Source organism: Neoarius graeffei, chromosome 25, assembly GCF_027579695.1.
Source record: "Neoarius graeffei isolate fNeoGra1 chromosome 25, fNeoGra1.pri, whole genome shotgun sequence".
Classification (NCBI taxonomy): Eukaryota; Metazoa; Chordata; class Actinopteri; order Siluriformes; family Ariidae; genus Neoarius; species Neoarius graeffei.
Genome location: NC_083593.1, coordinates 19255640 through 19274219, shown reverse-complemented (window position 1 = coordinate 19274219; position 18580 = coordinate 19255640). Strand labels below are relative to the sequence as shown.

The window sequence follows — 18580 nt, the reverse complement described above, 5'->3', positions numbered from 1 at the left end:
CCTTTCTAGTGCACTAAACAGATGCTTTCGGAGCGATTTGGCCGTGGCTGTCGCACTGTCGATCTGGAACTGGAGGCTCAGATTGAGGTTCTGCGAGACACCAAGCGCAAGTATGAGAACGTGCTGCGCCTGGCCCGCGCACTCACCAATCACTTCTACAGCATGGTGCAGACACAGCACGCACTCGGAGACACGTTCGCTGACCTCAGCCAAAAATCTCCGGAGCTGCGGGTGAGCTGCACTCACTACTAGCAGGCTAGAGCACTACTGACTCATCACTTGTTTAGACATGCAGTAATGTGTGGTGTTTTGGAGTGCTGTTTGATCAGTCACTTTAGAACGGAGTTCTGATTTAGAATTACAGTATCAGTTTTTCCTGATGATTCTGTTCTCTGTATAGATAGTGAAAAAGGGATGACCGAGGATATTGCACGGTTGTGCAAAGATATGAAGTTTATCTTCGAGTGGTGAACATATTCACGAGTGAGCGACACGAATGATATATTTTTCAACACGAAGATAAACTTCATATCTTTGCACCTCTGTGTGATGTTCTTTTACATTATATGGACGCATCCACGAAAAATATGCAAATGACATGGATGCAAACGGCGTGCCTTTTGGCGGATGCCGCCTTTTTCACGGCTGTCTGGGGGACTTGTGTGAATCGTGCAGATCCAATGAGGTTTTTTTTTTTTTTTGGGGGAGGGGGCGTTGGAGTGTCTGATTATAATTTCATCAAAGTAAATTCTGTATTAAAATTACTAAATAAGCAAATGCCGTTACAGTCCATGAAACATAGGAAGTATGAGAAGAAAACAGTAAATCAGAAAGCTGTGCACGTAAAGCCAGTTGGCTGCGCGCCATTATCTGCTGCTGGCTGCACTTCACTGCACGCGCAAGGATTTCCATCAGTCCAACGCAAGTTACACAAGTTAAGTAAGTTACTGATGGAAATCCTTGTGCGTGCAGCAGATAATGGCGCGCAGCCAATTGGCTTTACGTGCGCAGCTTTCTGATTTACTGTTTTCTTCTCATACTTCCTGTTTCATGGACTGTAACAGCATTTGCTTATTTAGTAATTTTAATACAGAATTTACTTTGATGAAATTATAATCAGACACTCCAACCCCCCCCCCAAAAAAAAAAAAAAAGTAAAAAATACTCATTGGATCTGCACGATTCACACAAGTCCCCCAGGCAGCCGTGAAAAAGGCGGCATCCGCCAAAAGGCGCGCCGTTTGCATCCATGAAATGAATCAATTTTAATTTGAACTAGTTCGCCATTTTGACAGCGCGCGTCTAGTCAGCGGGAAAACACTGGGAGTGACGTCATCGGAGTGAAATCCTGGTGATTTATACATACAGGACACTCTTTTCATGGAATAAAAATATGTATTCTATTCCTTTTTAGCGGGTTTCATTTATTTGGTTCGATAGCATGCAATATTATTAGCATATCGCTTATCTTGCGAGTATTACGCCACTCTACCCAATGGAGAATGAGCGTTGAATATGGTTTACGATATTACATGGTTGTCAAGACAACATGACATCAGAGCTGATGCAAATATTCAGCGAGTTTTTTGCTGCGCATGCACAGAAGCATTGCTTTGTTCACCAGTGGCACCAGTGAATGTGTATAATAAGCTCATCTCATTATCTCTAGCCGCTTTATCCTGTTCTACAGGGTCGCAGGCAAGCTGGAGCCTATCCCAGCTGACTATGGGCGAAAGGCGGGGTACACCCTGGACAAGTCGCCAGGTCATCACAGGGCTGACACATAGACACAGACAACCATTCAAACTCACATTCACACCTACGGTCAATTTAGAGTCACCAGTTAACCTAACCTGCATGTCTTTGGACTGTGGGGGAAACCGGAGCACCCGGAGGAAACCCACGCGGACACGGGGAGAACATGCAAACTCCACACAGAAAGGCCCTCGCTGGCCACGAGGCTCGAACCCGGACCTTCTTGCTGTGAGGCGACAGCGCTAACCACTACACCACCGTGCCGCCCGTGTATAATAATAATTTTTTTTCATGGTATATCAGATGTATTCCCATTCAGCTAGCATGATAATGAACTTGTCTTCGACTTGTTGAATATCATACTAGCTGAATGGAATATATCTGATGTACCATGAAAAAAAGCCAGCCAATATTATTTAAATATGATACATACGGGCCACTTTTCCATGGAACAAAAACATTTTTTTTTTCGCGGTGCGGTTTCCATCAAATCCTGCGCTCTGATTGGCTGGCCAGCGGGTCCGTGTCCTACGATACAGACCCTGGTTACGGACCTCTGGCGACTCGCTCGTTCACAACAAACAACAACATGGTAGCATTTTTTTTGTCAACATTTATCTTTTTTTTTATAAGATTTATTTATAAGATTATCAAAAATCTTATAAATTTTTGCCAGCATTTCTCAGTATAATAGCATTAATTTTACATCATGGATAGTGATAACGACAGTGTTCACAGTGAAAGTGAGTTTTACTACCCTGAGGAAGAAGAAATAAAATAAAACATTTCAAGAGAAAGCTAAAAACTAGGGCTGTCAAACGATTAAAATTTTTAATCGCAATTAATCTCATAAAATTATGTAGTTAATCGCACAAAAAATCTTTAAACATTTGTTTAAATTGTACTCAAATACATTTCTACATCAGAGCAAACATTTGAATATATGCTCTGATGCTCCATGTCAATTATAAGGCTCATCTTCTCTATGATAGACAATATATAGGCCTAATGCACAAATACTTGGCATTCGGGTTTTGATATTAGATCTGTGCATGCAGCATATTCTTTCCAGTGTAGCCTGTCAGACATCTGTTGGGCATACTGTAGGCTATGTGCAAAATACGATTTGGAGAAATAAGACTATATATGTGGCAGATCACAGAATCCAGGGACACATGTCGGCCCGGGGGCATTTTGAGTTATTGACAGATTCAGAAAGTACAGTTTCTAAGCTTTCCAGTGATGCCTTCCATGTGGAGATCTGACAATATTTGAAGAATGTGTGGCCTTTTGAAAGTGTATACTTCTTAAAACAGAAAAGGGAGAAAATCGCCCTCAAAGTTTTCCATCTCAGCTACTCTGGGTGTAGGGCGGGCACATAATGGTGCTCATTTGCATGACATTAAGGAAAGCCCTACCCCCTACGAGCTAGCACGATACTACTTTCATGTAAACAAAGATCACCACGTCAATTTTCCTTCCATGCAAAGTATGCCCAAAACAATTATCTCATCTCATTATCTCTAGCCGCTTTATCCTTCTACAGGGTCGCAGGCAAGCTGGAGCCTATCCCAGCTGACTACGGGCGAAAGGCGGGGTACACCCTGGACAAGTCGCCAGCTCATCACAGGGCTGACACATAGACACAGACAACCATTCACACTCACATTCACACCTACGGTCAATTTAGAGTCACCAGTTAACCTAACCTGCATGTCTTTGGACTGTGGGGGAAACCGGAGCACCCGGAGGAAACCCACGCGGACACGGGGAGAACATGCAAACTCCGCACAGAAAGGCCCTCGCCGGCCCCGGGGCTCGAACCCAGGACCTTCTTGCTGTGAGGCGACAGCGCTAACCACTACACCACCGTGCCGCCCCAAAACAATTATGAAGTACAAAAATAAGTCCTAAAGTATACTTTAACGCTTTGTGGTTGAAAAATTACTCACACTGTAAGAAAGAAAGATAGCACGATGATGACACAACTAACACAACACTAGTTTCATGTAAAGCCTCGGTCACAACCGGCTGTACCGTGCTCGTACGGCCGGTCTACATGCAAAAAAATGCAAGAAACGCACAGAGAGCGCGCATGAAACGCACGAGAGCGCGCGTGTGAAAAGCACGAGAGCACGCGTGCGATGTGATGATTTTCGAGCCGCAGAGGTTCTTTGTCATGTCAAACAAACTCTACGGGCGCTTATGTTTTTTTCAGGTTGCAAGACAAACTTGCAGCCAACGCGCGTCTTTCTCCGTGAACAAAAAAAAAAAACCGCAGCGATTTGGGAAACGCCAAAAATCACACGGCCAAAAAATCGTATGTCCGGTTGTGACCTAGGCTTAACCAAACCACAACACTCTCCGTTACATGCAAAAATAACCACACAGCCTTAGATTAATAAACTTACCCCATCAGAAAGAGAAACGGCGCCTTGCACACACCAATGCCTCCGATGGAATGTAATCCTAGAACGGTCCGTGTATCATCCGATCATTCAAGTATTCCATTCAATCTGGAAAACGAGGTTGTGGGTTTTTTTTTTTTTGCTAGAAATGGTGATCTCCGATGTAAATACCGAGTGTCTGTTTGCTTCACGGTGTTTGCTCCTCTGCGCTCTGTTGAGTAACTCATTCCATAGTGAAATCACACGCCTGTATGCAGGTTAAGTAGCCATGCGCTCAACTCGGATCATACAGCTGATTCGCGGAAAAAAAAACAAATGACTTTAAATCTTCATGTGAATGGCCCATATGGTAATTTACCCACACCCCCCAGCAGGCTACAGTCCTGACAAAAACGAGACAATTTGCAACAAAAAATGTATGCTTTTCCAACAAAACAATCTATTATCTGAAATACTGATTGCATTCTTCAAGATCTCAACTTGCACATGATGGAAAAAACAAAAATCACAAATTTCGAAAAAAAAATGCTTCTTTTGCGATTATCTCGGATTCGTTTCGGCCGACATGTGTCCCTGGATTCGGTGAGCGGTCACATATATATATTTTTTTTCTCAACTGTAATGGCTGCAAGCTACACTTCGAAGAGCAAAGAGGAGGTAGTTTGACTCCTGCAAGTTCATTCAAGTGAAGCAGCAGGCTATTTGGAAATCGCTAGGCTACCTACAATCTACAGGTGGAGATAAGGGAATGTGCGCATTCCCGATCGTAGCCCATCAGATATCAACACATTTCACCCAGTAAAGTGAAAGTAAACGGAACTCGCATCGCATATGCAGACTACAATTTAACTGACCATGTTGCGGGTTTATTTGACAAGTTGTAGAGCTACGTTTTACCAAAGTTAATGTTATAACTAGCTTTATTTTGCATGCTAGTCACCCGCGAAAATCTGCATTGTTCCTTACCAAGATGAGCCCAATTCACTGTTGTTTAAATACCCTGCGATAACGCAGTCATTTTTTTTAATCGCGATCAAATTAAATTGCGTTAACGCACTAATAATGCATTAACTTCGACAGCCCTACTAAAAACCTCTAACTTGCTAACGCCAGGCAAAAACATTGCTGAATCCTGAATGACTCCTATTTGTATAAATAGGGGACTACATAGGCGGCAAAATGTAGGGTTTTTTTGTTTTTCCCCTGCCATGGAAGTGCACTTGTATACCGAGGAGGAAGCAATTTGCATTATAGCCGTGAATGAGGATTCAAAATGGCGGCTCACCTCAGTTTTCCCTTTCGGGTGCTTTCATTTTCTGTTAGAATTTGGTAAAGAAAAAAAACAAATATTTACCAGCTTAAGGTCGGTCCGTATGGTGAAATACCGTGACCTCGGCCCAGAGGGCCACGCTCAGTACTTTCAAGACTTCGGTCACGGTATTTCACGATACGGACCTCCCAGCTGGTAAATAACATGTATGTATTCTATTCCCTTCTAGTGTGTTTATTGATAGCATGCAATGTTCTATCGTTTATATCGTCCATGTATTACGCCGCTCTCCCCAATGGAGAATGAGCGTGCAATATTGTTACAATATTGCACGTTGTCAAGACAGCACGACGTCACACGTCAGAGCTCATGCAAATATCCAACGAGACAACTTTTCTGCTGCGCATGCACACAACAGGGATCCCAGACGTCCGCTATTTAGCGGAATTCCGCCATTTTTCTAGCCAAAGTGGTGGTGGGTGGTTTTTTTTTTTTTTTTTTAAATCTCTTGTATATCCGTTAAAAATATGTTTAAGTAAAATGACCAGCAGAATACGTTCTGATTTGGTTTGCTTGTTTAGCGATGTTTTTGTCAGCTTCGTTTGTTCTCGTTGACATTCGGGAACACTCGGAAGTTAAATTGATGTAAATACCGCGAGACTGTACGCGATAGAACGAGAAAACAATATGGCTGCACCCATTTGCTAGAAAATGTGTTTTAACTCCGTTCGTGCTTTTGTTTCTAATGCGTTGAACTTAATTCAATATGCAGGGCTGTGAAATTTCCGCGGATTCTGTCGCGAAAAATATCATCTTCACAAAACGTCTATTTTTGCATTAAAATCATTGGGGGGGTCTAGTCGGTTTTAATCATAGGTTTTAATCGCCTTGCACGAGACCGGCGGCTCAGCCGGACTCGCGGAGTTTTATGCCAGCTGAGCATGGAACACGTCTTGACTGCGACTCAGGAGCAGTGTTGCCAGATTGGGCGGTTTCAAGTGCATTTTGGTGGGTTTTGAACATATTTTGGGCTGCAAGATCAGACATAGTTAAGATGCCATCAAAAAGGAAAGCTAAGGAGGTGTTTGAGAGAGATGCAAAGAGGGCTAGAAAAGAACACACAGACAGACTGAAGGAAAAGATGAAAAAGAACAAGTTTGCAAAACTGAAAGAGATGGTGTTAAAGAAAAGAAAATTAAAAGACTTTCATTAGATGCTGTTTGACAGACTATGAACATTTTGTAAATAGCTTTAATAGAGGAATGCAAACACTATAGAACTAATAACTAATAGCCTTACTGAAAGATGAATTGAAAGAAATAGCTGGGAGTGATGCAAAGAGGAATAGAAGGAGCCAGAAGTAAAAGAAAAGATGTAAATAATAGAAACATTAGGGGTTTTTTTTTTTTTAAACTTTTGCTCTGTAGACAAGAGACATTGTGACAGATTCTTGGAAAAAGCCAGGACATAATGCAAGAATTAAGTGTAATTTGGAAGACAACAGGTATCTCTCACTGAAATATTGAGCATGATTTTTCACAAAGTCATTTTGAAAGGCCTATCAAAGTTTTCTTTTATTAACATTTCTTTAAATTATTTACACATTTTTTTTTACTTTTATTTTGATTAAGAGATAAAATACATCGGCACTTATTAGATATTTCAAGGTATTTTACATGGATCTTTCATTTTAAAAGAGAAAACTGTTGATCGGTATTTTATATATCAAAATGAAGACCAAGACAAATATTTACTTGTTGAGATCAATTTTTTACTTGCAGGAAATGCTCAGAATACACCATATAACACCTAAAATGGCTTGGTGTCCGGCTTATGCTGGGGGTCTGTGCCCCCCAGACCCCCCCCCCTCCCCCCTTTTCCTCGGATTTCTTATTTACAATTTCACAGCCCTGAATATGTCTTGGAAAAAAGATATCGTCCATAAAAGAGATAGCGGAACAGTGTCCGGGTTAGAAGTATATTCTTCAAAGCTACATTTTCATCTAATTTTTATAAATAACAAATTTTTTTTGCCACTTATGTCATTGATTACAAAATATGGCATCAAATAGATACACATTATTGTTAAATTCTGTTGCTTTTCTATGTTAAATCTATGTAAAAAATGTGTTCTATAGCATCTTTAAATGTTAAAATCTCAACAGCTTCAGGGGGCTTGCAGCGCCCTTGACCCCTGCTGATAGTTTCTTACATTCCTCTATTTTTTTCAATTACTGCTGGGATCCCTGACACAATCATTTCTTTGTCAGCCGGGAAAGAGAGAAGACGAGGCTAATCCAGTACTACTGCTATAATTAAGCACGACATAAATAAGCTGGAAATTAAAGACGCGCTGAACACCCCAAAGGCTACCAAAACTTCATTAGGTATTCTTCATGCATATTTACAAGAGGGGGAAAAAAACATACCAACGGACATAAAAAAAAAAAAAAAAAAAGAACTGGAAGCGAGACATGTCGGAGATGTAAAACTTCCGTACTAGTGAGTGACCGTGACTGTAAACAAACATGGCTGCGAGGTTTGCTTCGTTAAAAACGGAAAATTTTGAGAGAATTTTGGCTGCCAGGTCACACAGTTGTATAGTTGTCGATGTTGATTTTAAAAGTAACGAAGTAAATTCCACAGGGAAAATAATATTTGGCTTGACTGTACTAGCATTGGCGTTCGTTAACGCTACACTGGCTGGAAGGTAACAGCACTGATTCGCGGGTAAGCTAGCACTGGCTTTTGAGAATGCTGATATGAAGTGTGTATGATTAATAATAATATTGGCTGACTTTTTTTTTTCGTGGTCTATCAGATATATTCCATTCAGCGAGCATGATACTGCACAAGTCGAAGGCAAGTTCAATATCATGCTAGCTGAATGAAATATATCTGATAGACCATGAAAAAAGCCAGCCAATATTATTTAAATGTGTCACTCAGGTCAATGATGTATTTTGCATGAAGAAAAACTTATTTTTTTTTTTTTTTAAACTTCATATCTTCAAGCCAATGTGTGATTTCTTTTCATTATATAGACACATTTACTAACAAAATGTACACATTTATCAAAACAACTCCTTGATTTCCTCACAGTTTGTCATAGTTTTGGTTCTCCAGGTCCCAGATGTAGCTCGTATAAAAAAAAAAAAAACACGAGTGGTGCATTTCCCAGTAACACACTCGTGTCCACATAATATATTAACATATGTTGTTATGGAGGTTATTTGGGGAAATCGGTGTTTGATGGCTTTTTTTTTTCTGCTTCTAGGATGAATTTGGCTATAATGCAGAAACTCAAAAGTTGTTGTGTAAGAATGGAGAGACCCTGCTGGGCGCCATCAACTTTTTCGTATCCAGCATTAACACACTCATCAACAAGACCATGGAGGACACACTCATGACCATCAAGATGTATGAGAACGCAAGGTACAGTACTAGGGCTACGTACCTAAAAGTAACATCAGGTACCGGTACAGAGGTTTAGGTACAGGTCCGTACCTGAACAATTTGACAAATTCTTCTGAACTTCTTCAATAATGACAGAAACATTAATCAACTGTTGACAACTTGTCAGTATCTTTATTCAAAGAAAACCGAACATAACTAAGTTTCCTACCTCACTTCTCAGTCACCCTCTCAGTCTCACACTTGGTTAACTTGGGACAAAAAGTCATAAGTTGTCTCACAGCGAGAAGTGACTACACTAGAGTACTATAGACTCCGCGCAGTCCGCGGTCTTTAACTTGCGCGGCAAAATTACACAAAGCAGCAAAGACTGCCAATGCCAGCAAAGGAAAAATGGCTGACCTGATTTTGAGTCTTTTTGACCAATCAGAACGCTGGATCAGCCAAGCTCTCGCAGTGTCTCGTGAGACTGTGGCGAGAGGATCTCAAATCAAAGATGGCTCTGATTTCAAGTTTCAGCGCGGCATTTTACGTCTTTTCCAGTGCTAAACTTTCGTCTTTGTGGTAGGATTTACGCATCTTCAGTCACAAAATAAGCAGATACTTGGTGTAAATTTATATCGGTACAGTACCGGTACTTCATGATCCGGTATTTTGGACCTGTACCGAATCGATTTTCATGGTACAGTACCGGTACGCAGCCCTATACAGTACTGCTGGGCTAAAGTATAAATAAATGTAGAAGGTGAATCTGTGAAACCCTTTTTTTTGGTAAATCAGTGCAAGTAATTAAACTGCTATGGCTTTGTAAATTTGTTACCAGACTATCTCGTGACTACAACAGTTATCAGGCACACTGAAGAACATGGCATTGTTGACCTGACTGTTTTTGGCTAAACACAGTGCTGCGGCTTTTTTTTTTTTGAAGCTTTGTGGCACCTTTCCTCACAACCGCTCTCTTTCAGCTTATGAAGACAAGATGAGGGCTGTCAAGATGAGGAATAGAATGGTGTGATTGTTCTTGCAAGTATCTTTTTCTAAAGAAGAATTTCTAAAGAATAATTTAGGGATTTGTTTTTGTTTTTCTGTTATGCCCACAAGGATGTGCAAAGACGTGTTTGTACAAAGATTTCGTAATAATCCCCCCCCCCCCCACACACACACACACACAATGCACTTGTGTTTTTCTAAGTGGTTGATTTGAAACGAGGATTTTTTAGACTCGCTTATCACACCGTAAATGCCAGATTGGACCAGGAGCTGACATTTAGAATGGGAAGGGCCAGTACAGCCTCTGGGAAACTTCAGGAGAGACTGTGGAAAAACAGTTCCGTCAGTATCCGGGCAAAATGTAAAATCTACAGGGCTGTGGTACTCTCTTCCCTCCTGTACGGTGCAGAAAGATCTACAGGACGGAAGTGAAGAAACTCCATGCTTATCTGAGGCCCACTTTACACGGGGACGGTCTGAAACAAAAACGCAAAAGTCCGTTTTCGTTCTCACTTTTTTCCGCGTCTACACGACCGTTTTCAAGGAGGAAATCTGCGTCTATACGGTGACGCATAAATGTGCGGAATTCAATTGGATGTGCATGCCAGGCGGCTAGGCGGTGCTGTGAAAGACCTCCGCTATGTCTGCACGCATGCACAACGTCTTCCGTCTTGTCTGATCTGCACATCTGCGCCGCGAAAACTTTGACTACTCTGGCTATGGTAAGTAAAAAAGTAAGTAAAAAAGTAAGAGCATGCTATACCCGCCTCTGTTCATTAACGGTATATGTGCAGATTCGGTATAGATGTTCGAAGGACTCCTGGACGTTTATTAAAGCTGCCAGAGCAGCTTGAAGGTCCGTTGGATCGATGTAATCAGACATGCTCTTACTTTTTTACTTACTTTCTTACTTCCCGGGCTGGCATGTACAGTATATGATGTAAACGCGTACCCGACGTGAGCAGATCCGAGCAGAGTTTGGCGTATTGGGTAGTTTAGACGGATATGCAACGGGGGCTGTTTTTAACTTATCCACTCTGGAAGGCATTTTCAATTTTTTCCGTTTTTCAGCCTCGGAAACGCCGTCCCCGTGTAGACGAAAGGCACTTCCGATAAAATATTTAGTCGTTTTTACCCGACAGCGTCCTCGTGTAAACGGGCCCTGAAGCAGGTAATGAATACATCCTGGCAGCATAAGATTTCCAACAAGGAAATCCTTCAGAGGGCAGGCCTCCCGTCTACGGCAGATCTACTAATGCTGATGAATCTCAGACAGTTAGGCCGTGTGGAGAGAACGGAACGTGAACGCCTACCTAGGCAAATGCTGTATTCTCAGTTGTGTGAAGGAAGGAGAAACCACAGAAGGCCGTGGCTTAGATTCAAAGATACAGCAAAGAGAAACATGAAATGGAGAGGCATCGAACCAAACACTTGGAAACAATATGCAAATGATAGGCTCAAATGGAGGCGTCTGCTCAGGGCCTAGATACTAACATGGAACGGTCATCGTCGTCTCAACGGGCTGCACCGTTATCGTACCGTGCAACACCGTGAAAATTTCAAGCCATAACACCCCTACTCTGGATTACAATAACGGTCATTCTTTAATGAATAATACGTCGGTGACTGCAATTCTTTTTCTCTCCTCTGCTTTCCTTTTGTGTATAACTCCCCCCACCCACCCCCCCCCCCAAAAAAAAATGCAGGTTGGAGTTTGACGCTTACAGAGCTGATCTGGAAGAACTGAACATGGGACCACGGGACGCTGTGACCATATCACGTATTGATGCAGCGCAGCAGCAGTATCAGATCCACAAGGACAAATATGAGCGACTGCGCAGTGACGTTTCCATCAAGCTCAAGTTCCTGGAGGAAAACAAGGTGTTTAAAACTGCTCATAATATTCTCCAAATACTGAACTGCATGCTACTTACTGAGATCAGAACACCAGTCTGTTACCAAGAACTGTACTTTTCAGCAATTATGAAGGGGGGAGAAGAAAAAAAAAATGTAGTGTTGTGTTTCCATAATATTTTACTGATGTAATAACTGGTTTTCCAGGAACAGTATCAAACTAAGTTTTCTACATGAGGTGGAAATTTATGAAGCAAATGGTGTGTGCGCGCGTGCCCATGCGTGTACTGAATATTCACTTGCGTTTCAGTTTTCTCCAAGGATTTTCCAAACAGCTAAATACTTTGCGATAGTTTCACATAATGGGGTTCCTTAAAAAGCCTTCAAATAAAATCAGCGAAATTAAGAGGTGTGACGATTAATCGATCCCCAATCTATCGATCCGTTTCAGTTTCATCTCATTATCTCTAGCCGCTTTATCCTTCTACAGGGTCGCAGGCAAGCTGGAGCCTATCCCAGCTGACTACGGGCGAAAGGCGGGGTACACCCTGGACAAGTCGCCAGGTCATCACAGGGCTGACACATAGACACAGACAACCATTCACACCTACGGTCAATTTAGGCCAAGTTTACATTAGACCGTATCTGTCTCGTTTTCTTCGCGGATGCACTGTCCGTTTACATTAAACCGCCTGGAAACGCCGGGAAACGGGAATCCGCCAGGGTCCACGTATTCAATCCAGATCGTGTCAGCTCCGGTGCTGTGTAAACATTGAGAATACGCGGATACGCTGTGCTGAGCTCTAGCTGGCGTCGTCATTGGACAACGTCACTGTGACATCCACCTTCCTGATTCGCTGGCGTTGGTCATGTGACGCGACTGCTGAAAAACGGCGCAGACTTCCGCCTTGTATCACCTTTCATTAAAGAGTATAAAAGTATGAAAATACTGCAAATACTGATGCAAATACTGCCCATTGTGTAGTTATGATTGTCTTTAGGCTTGCCATCCTTCCACTTGCAAGTGGTAAGTGATGTGCGCTGGGGTCACACACACAGCGGCTCAGTCCCGAATCGTGGCTCGTGCACTTCACTCGCGCGCTGTGTGAGCTGCGCAGGGCCGGAGTGCGCACCCTCCAGAGGGCACTCGCTGTTCAGGGCGGAGTGATTTGGAGCGCAGGATGCCTGCAGAGCAGAGCGTATCCGTGTATTGGCGTTGCTGTGTGCAGGCGAATCGTGTATTGGTGTTGCTGTGTGCACACTAATCGTTTTAAAAACATTAATCTGATGATCCGCTGATACGGTCTAATGTAAACATGGGCTTAGAGTCACCAGTTAACCTAACCTGCATGTCTTTGGACTGTGGGGGAAACCGGAGTACCTGGAGGAAACCCACGCGGACATGGGGAGAACATGCAAACTCCGCACAGAAAGGCCCTCGCCGGCCACGGGGCTCGAACCCGGACCTTCTTGCTGTGAGGCGACAGCGCTAACCACTACACCACCGTGCCTCCCCCCCCAACCCCCGTTTCAATCTGCAATTCAAAAATCACTTAAAATTTAATGAATCAAGATTCGCTGACTGTTCACTAACAATACCCAGTTTCATCCCGATTACCCTAGATGCATAACAAATTTCGACAGGCGGCATAATTTTGATATTAAAAATTCGATTCGATATCCGGAGCTGTACGTGGGTGCAGTCATGTTTGTGGTTGCTATAGCAATCTCGCAAGATCACATGTTGCTTTGTGAACAGCGTGGCAGATGACGTGGCATTCCTGAAGCCGCATTTCTTTTTTTATAATCATAAAAAAATATGAAGGGGGGAAAAAAAAACAAAAAAAAATGGCCAGTATTTCTGAAGCTTTGGAGAGTTCAGACAACCTAGGCTAGTATAGAGATTTGTTTAGTGGGATGCTCATGCTGCAGTGTTTCCCCTACTGTTATATTGGGGGGGCAGTCGTGTCCCCTCCACCCCAAAAAATAAATTAATTAAAAAAAAATAAATACATACATAAACTGGGGGGGGGCATGGCACGACACTGCTGCCATTTAACAGGATCCTTGTCCTGCAATGCTTTTAGTACTTGGTACTCAGACATTAGAACCCTACTTTAATATTCACCTTATTTCTGCTTTTCTTTGTGTTTTTTTTTTCCCCCCTTCTTTTTGTGTGTTTTGTCCTCTTCCTCTCGCAGGTGAAAGTGATGCACAAACAGCTTCTCCTTTTCCACAATGCAATCTCTGCCTACTTTGCTGGCAACCAGCAGCAGTTGGAACAAACCCTCAAGCAGTTCAACATAAAGCTTAAACCTCCTGGAGCCGACAAGCCTTCCTGGTTAGAGGAGCAGTGAAAGCGCTCATCACGCCCTCGGTCCTTCTGCAGGTTCTCCAGACAGAGCGGGCAATAGAGTAGAGACAGACGGACACAGCTAGCCAGTACGGCAGCAGGGTAGTGAAAGGCTTACCATCCTGTAGCTGTTGTAGGAGTCCGGGGACCAAACTGCCTTTCCCCCCCCTCCATCCTTTCCTCCTCTTCTTCCTCCGCCTGACTGTCTCTTTGCTGAAATTGTGTTTGACCCCCGAGAATACGCACTACTTGTGTCTACTTCACCCTAAAGCCTGTTAGTTTTTGTTTGAACAAAAGCTTAGTAACGTCTGACCAAATCCTCCAGGGAATATTGTCAATCAGAAGTCGAGTCGACTTTCAGCTTTTCTCTCTGCTAAAACAGACTCCCTCCCCCTCCTACTTTCTTCCCCTCCCCCCTTCTCCACATGCAACATTTGGCTTCTGGATGTGGACTTGTAGATAAACACACTTGGTCATTTATTATTTTATTATTATTTTTTTTAAGAATGAGTTACTCTAAGTTGTAAATGATGTCTAGTTTTTGTGAATGTCCTGGGAAGTTTGGGACAGGGCAAAGATCAGTACGATTCCATGATGCGGAGGGGAAAAACTTGTCAAAATTGATCCAGTTGTTACAGAACCACTTGTGCTTTTATGTGATTGGATTCCTGATTGAGCTGTGTGTCTGTCGTTGAAAATGAGTCATTTATAATTGTTTTTATTTTATTTTAAATTAGACACCGCATGTCTAATAGTAAGGGCCACACGTATTTTTTTTTTTTTTTTTTTTTTATTTCAAGGAATGTACATGAATGTGCTCTTCCTGTCAGTCGGTTGAAAAGGAATCTGCGGATGTTTGTAATCGCTGCTGATTTGCTCTCCAACAATTCATACGAACTCCTGTTGATCCAAATTGGACACGTTAGGAGTGTTGTATACTGTAAAACGGGCGTATAACGGTAAACCAGCACGACTGTATACTGTGATACGGGAATGCTGACATTTATACTATACGAGTTTCAATGTCGCAAGGGTTATTTTCAGGTCTCGTCAAAGGCAAAGAGTTGAGTGTCTTTAATTTCATCAGCAGTGAAAACTAGAGGCTGTAAGCAGACGCAGTGATGCACTGATATCTGTGATATTGGCTCATACGGTTCTCATTCATTCCCTTACTTCAAGGTTTTTCAATTCTGGTCTTGGAGTAGCACTCCCTTCCACGTTTGGTCTTTTCTCACTCCGAAGATACGTGATTTGACTCATCAGGACTAACAAGTCTGAACTAGGTTTAATTGGGTGAACTCGAGCAGGGAAAACTCCAGTCCTTCTCGAGCAGGATTAAGAAACACTACCCTGCTCTAAAATACAGTAAATAGTAATTCCGTTTTGTTAAAATATTACTTTGTCAAATTAAAGTTTAAAAAAGGGTGTTCAGGTGTGTTTAGACTATTTGCAGCATTGTTCAGTCTCAGCATGTCAAAAATAAACTACCAGGACACTTGCCAGTCTGTAGGTGTATTATACAAGACAGTTGTGATTTAAATATTGTGATTTATGTACAAATTTATGTATGTTTTTTTTTTTTTCCTGTTTGTATATCTGTTGCTTTAAGTTAAATCAATGTTTAATCCAGGAAATAGTATAGTGTAGTATTGAAGATTTCTTTTATGTTTTTAGTTTTGATTAGAGCTGCCAGTGGTTTATTATTAATGTTAATCTTTACATAACTATAGTGTCCAAGTTTTCAGTGGTCATTCATTGTTGGTTTTTGTTTAAATTATGATTTTAAGTTTTATCTCGCCTAAAAATGGAGGGAACGTTGTGTTTGAAATCCACATATTTCCCCACTTGTCTTATCTATGATGCATCAGTTTCTGGCCAAGAAGAACCCACGAAATTGTGTTTTGTCACCAATTGTTAATTATATGCCTCCTAGAATGTGACACTGTAAAATAACACACACGCCGAGGGATTCATTTATTTATTGACGCCTGAATGGTGAAACTGAATTTTCACACGGTTCGTCAGCCCGTGTCTGGTCCAGTCATTTGAAATCTTTGTTTGTTAAAACCAGTGACAGATTATACATATGAAGTAAATCCTGGGGAAGGGGAATCATGGCCAAACTTTTGAATACTACTTTGTGAGGTTGAGCCTCCAGAGAAGCAATACTAAAGATGTTTCTAAAAATATATTGTATTTTGATAGTTTGTGCCTCGTTGGATATTTTGCATGGCTTTTCCAATAACCTCGGTTATACGTTTCTGTTTATCGTGATACGTCTATGTGCGAGAAGCGCCGCATACCAGTGATAATCTAATGTAAGAGATTCTGTATCAATCATGTTAATCAGTCACGTGTTATTGTTTTCTAAACTTCCTGTTCCCTCCTTGCCTACACTTTCTTCCCTTTTCTTTTGCTGGTATAAGGAGTGCAATGTTTTTGTGTATGTGGCAGAAGTGTTTGTTTTGTGCATCTTTATTTCTTCGTCCTTCGACAAGTGTCAGGATCGAGGTATAGCAAGAAAATAACCCATGAAGGACAGTCATTGAAAAGTAGCACTAAAATTATGAACCAGACCAAATCCAAATTATGTTCTGCTCTAATTTTTTTTTTTTTTAAAGGAAATGATAGGATGTCCTTTTTATTTATGGTTAATGCTATCGGAAGGGTTTGTTACGAAAATGAGAGCCTCTTCTCATCCTGAGAGATTTATTCAAAGTACATTATTGTGTGAAATTGATATTTTAGGCTGCTCTGTGATACACTAACGTATGAATGATGTTTGCCTTTTATTCCTAACTCTGACCAAACCCTCTGGAATATGAACATGATTATACTAAAGCCCACAAGATAAAATATGAAATGTTTGCAAAAAAAAAAAAACCCTGCCTTGTGTATTTTTTTCCCTTGCATGACCTTCAAAGTTAAGTCTAAAAAGCAAATTTATTGCACTGTTTTCTGAGAGTTTTCAGTAATCACACATCATATACACAGTACAGTGTGTGCTGAGGATTTTGTAGCGTGAATATCATGGTTGCAAAAAACAAAGTTTCCAGTTGCAGTAGTCTGTGATTTGGTTTTAATGAAGTTAATAAAGACCCCGTGCCACACTGATTGATTGATAAAGCATTTTCCAAAACAAATACCGTCCAGCTTAAAATGTTTTCATTTGTATGGAAGACATACTGAGGACAAATTTCCACTTTAAGCTGAGCTTATTCTTAAGACGACAAAATAAACAAACATACGTTAGGTAACGGCGGCACGGTGGTGTAGTGGTTAGCGCTGTCGCCTCACAGCAAGAAGGTCCTGGGTTCGAGCCCCGTGGCCAGCGAGGGCCTTTCTGTGTGGAGTTTGCATGTTCTCCCCGTGTCCGCGTGGGTTTCCTCCGGGTGCTCCGGTTTCCCCCACAGTCCAAAGACATGCAGGTTAGGTTAACTGGTGACTCTAAATTGACCGTAGGTGTGAGTGTGAATGGTTGTCTGTGTCTATGTGTCAGCCCTGTGATGACCTGGCAACTTGTCCAGGGTGTACCCCGCCTTTCTCCCGTAGTCAGCTGGGATAGGCTCCAGCTTGCCTGCAACCCTGTAGAAGGATAAAGCGGCTAGAGATAACGAGACGTTAGGTAACAGGTAAAAATGTATAGCTGTAACCTGGGCAGCCTGGTTGCACAATGCTTGGGCTGCTGTCTGTGGAGTTTCTGTGCATCTTATCTCAATCTCCCAAACAACTTGCCAGTAAGTGGCTTGGCTACTGTAAACAGCCCTGGGTCTGACGACAATGATGTGGACTTGTGCCCCAGCCAGCGTGCGTTCCTACCTTGCCCCCAATTGGTCCCAGGATAGATTCTGGATGCCCCACAGCCATGATCAAGAAGTGACTGAAGAATGAATGAAATAACATAATGGAGGGAGTACAACCCCAATTCCAAAAAAGTTGGGACAAAGTACAAATTGTAAATAAAAACGGAATGCAATGATGTGGAAGTTTCAAAATTCCATATTTTATTCAGAATAGAACATAGATGACACATCAAATGTTTAAATTGAGAAAATGTATCATTTAAAGAGAAAAATTAAGTGATTTTAAATTTCATGACACCACCACATCTCAAAAAAGTTGGGACAAGGCCATGTTTACCACTGTGAGACATCCCCTTTTCTCTTTACAACAGTCTGTAAACGTCTGGGGACTGAGGAGACAAGTTGCTCAAGTTTAGGGATAGGAATGTTAACCCATTCTTGTCTAATGTAGGATTCTAGTTGCTCAAGTATCTTGGGTCTTTTTTGTCGTATCTTCCATTTTACGATGTGCCAAATGTGTTCTATGGGTGAAAGATCTGGACTGCAGGCTGGCCAGTTCTGTACCCGGACCCTTCTTCTACGCAGCCATGATGCTGTAATTGATGCAGTATGTGGTTTGGCATCGTCATGTTGGAAAATGCAAGGTCTTCTCTGAAAGAGACGTCGTCTGGATGGGAGCATATGTTGCTCTAGAACCTGGATATACCTTTCAGCATTGATGGTGTCTTTCCAG

General features: G+C 41.9%; 1 protein-coding gene across 3 annotated transcripts in view; it reads left to right on the top strand.

The window, feature by feature from the left end:
• The window catches only part of arfip2b (ADP-ribosylation factor interacting protein 2b), an 82247-nt gene extending 65338 nt beyond the window's left edge, over positions 1-16909 (top strand). For all 3 annotated transcript variants that reach the window (XM_060909326.1, XM_060909325.1, XM_060909324.1), the window contains 4 exons: positions 10-231; positions 8711-8868; positions 11544-11718; positions 13893-16909. In XM_060909326.1, coding sequence (XP_060765309.1) covers positions 10-231; positions 8711-8868; positions 11544-11718; positions 13893-14048 — 711 coding nt within the window. In that variant the 3' untranslated portion in view covers positions 14049-16909. The remainder of the gene's footprint in view (positions 1-9; positions 232-8710; positions 8869-11543; positions 11719-13892) is intronic.
• Positions 16910-18580: the final 1671 nt, after the last annotated feature.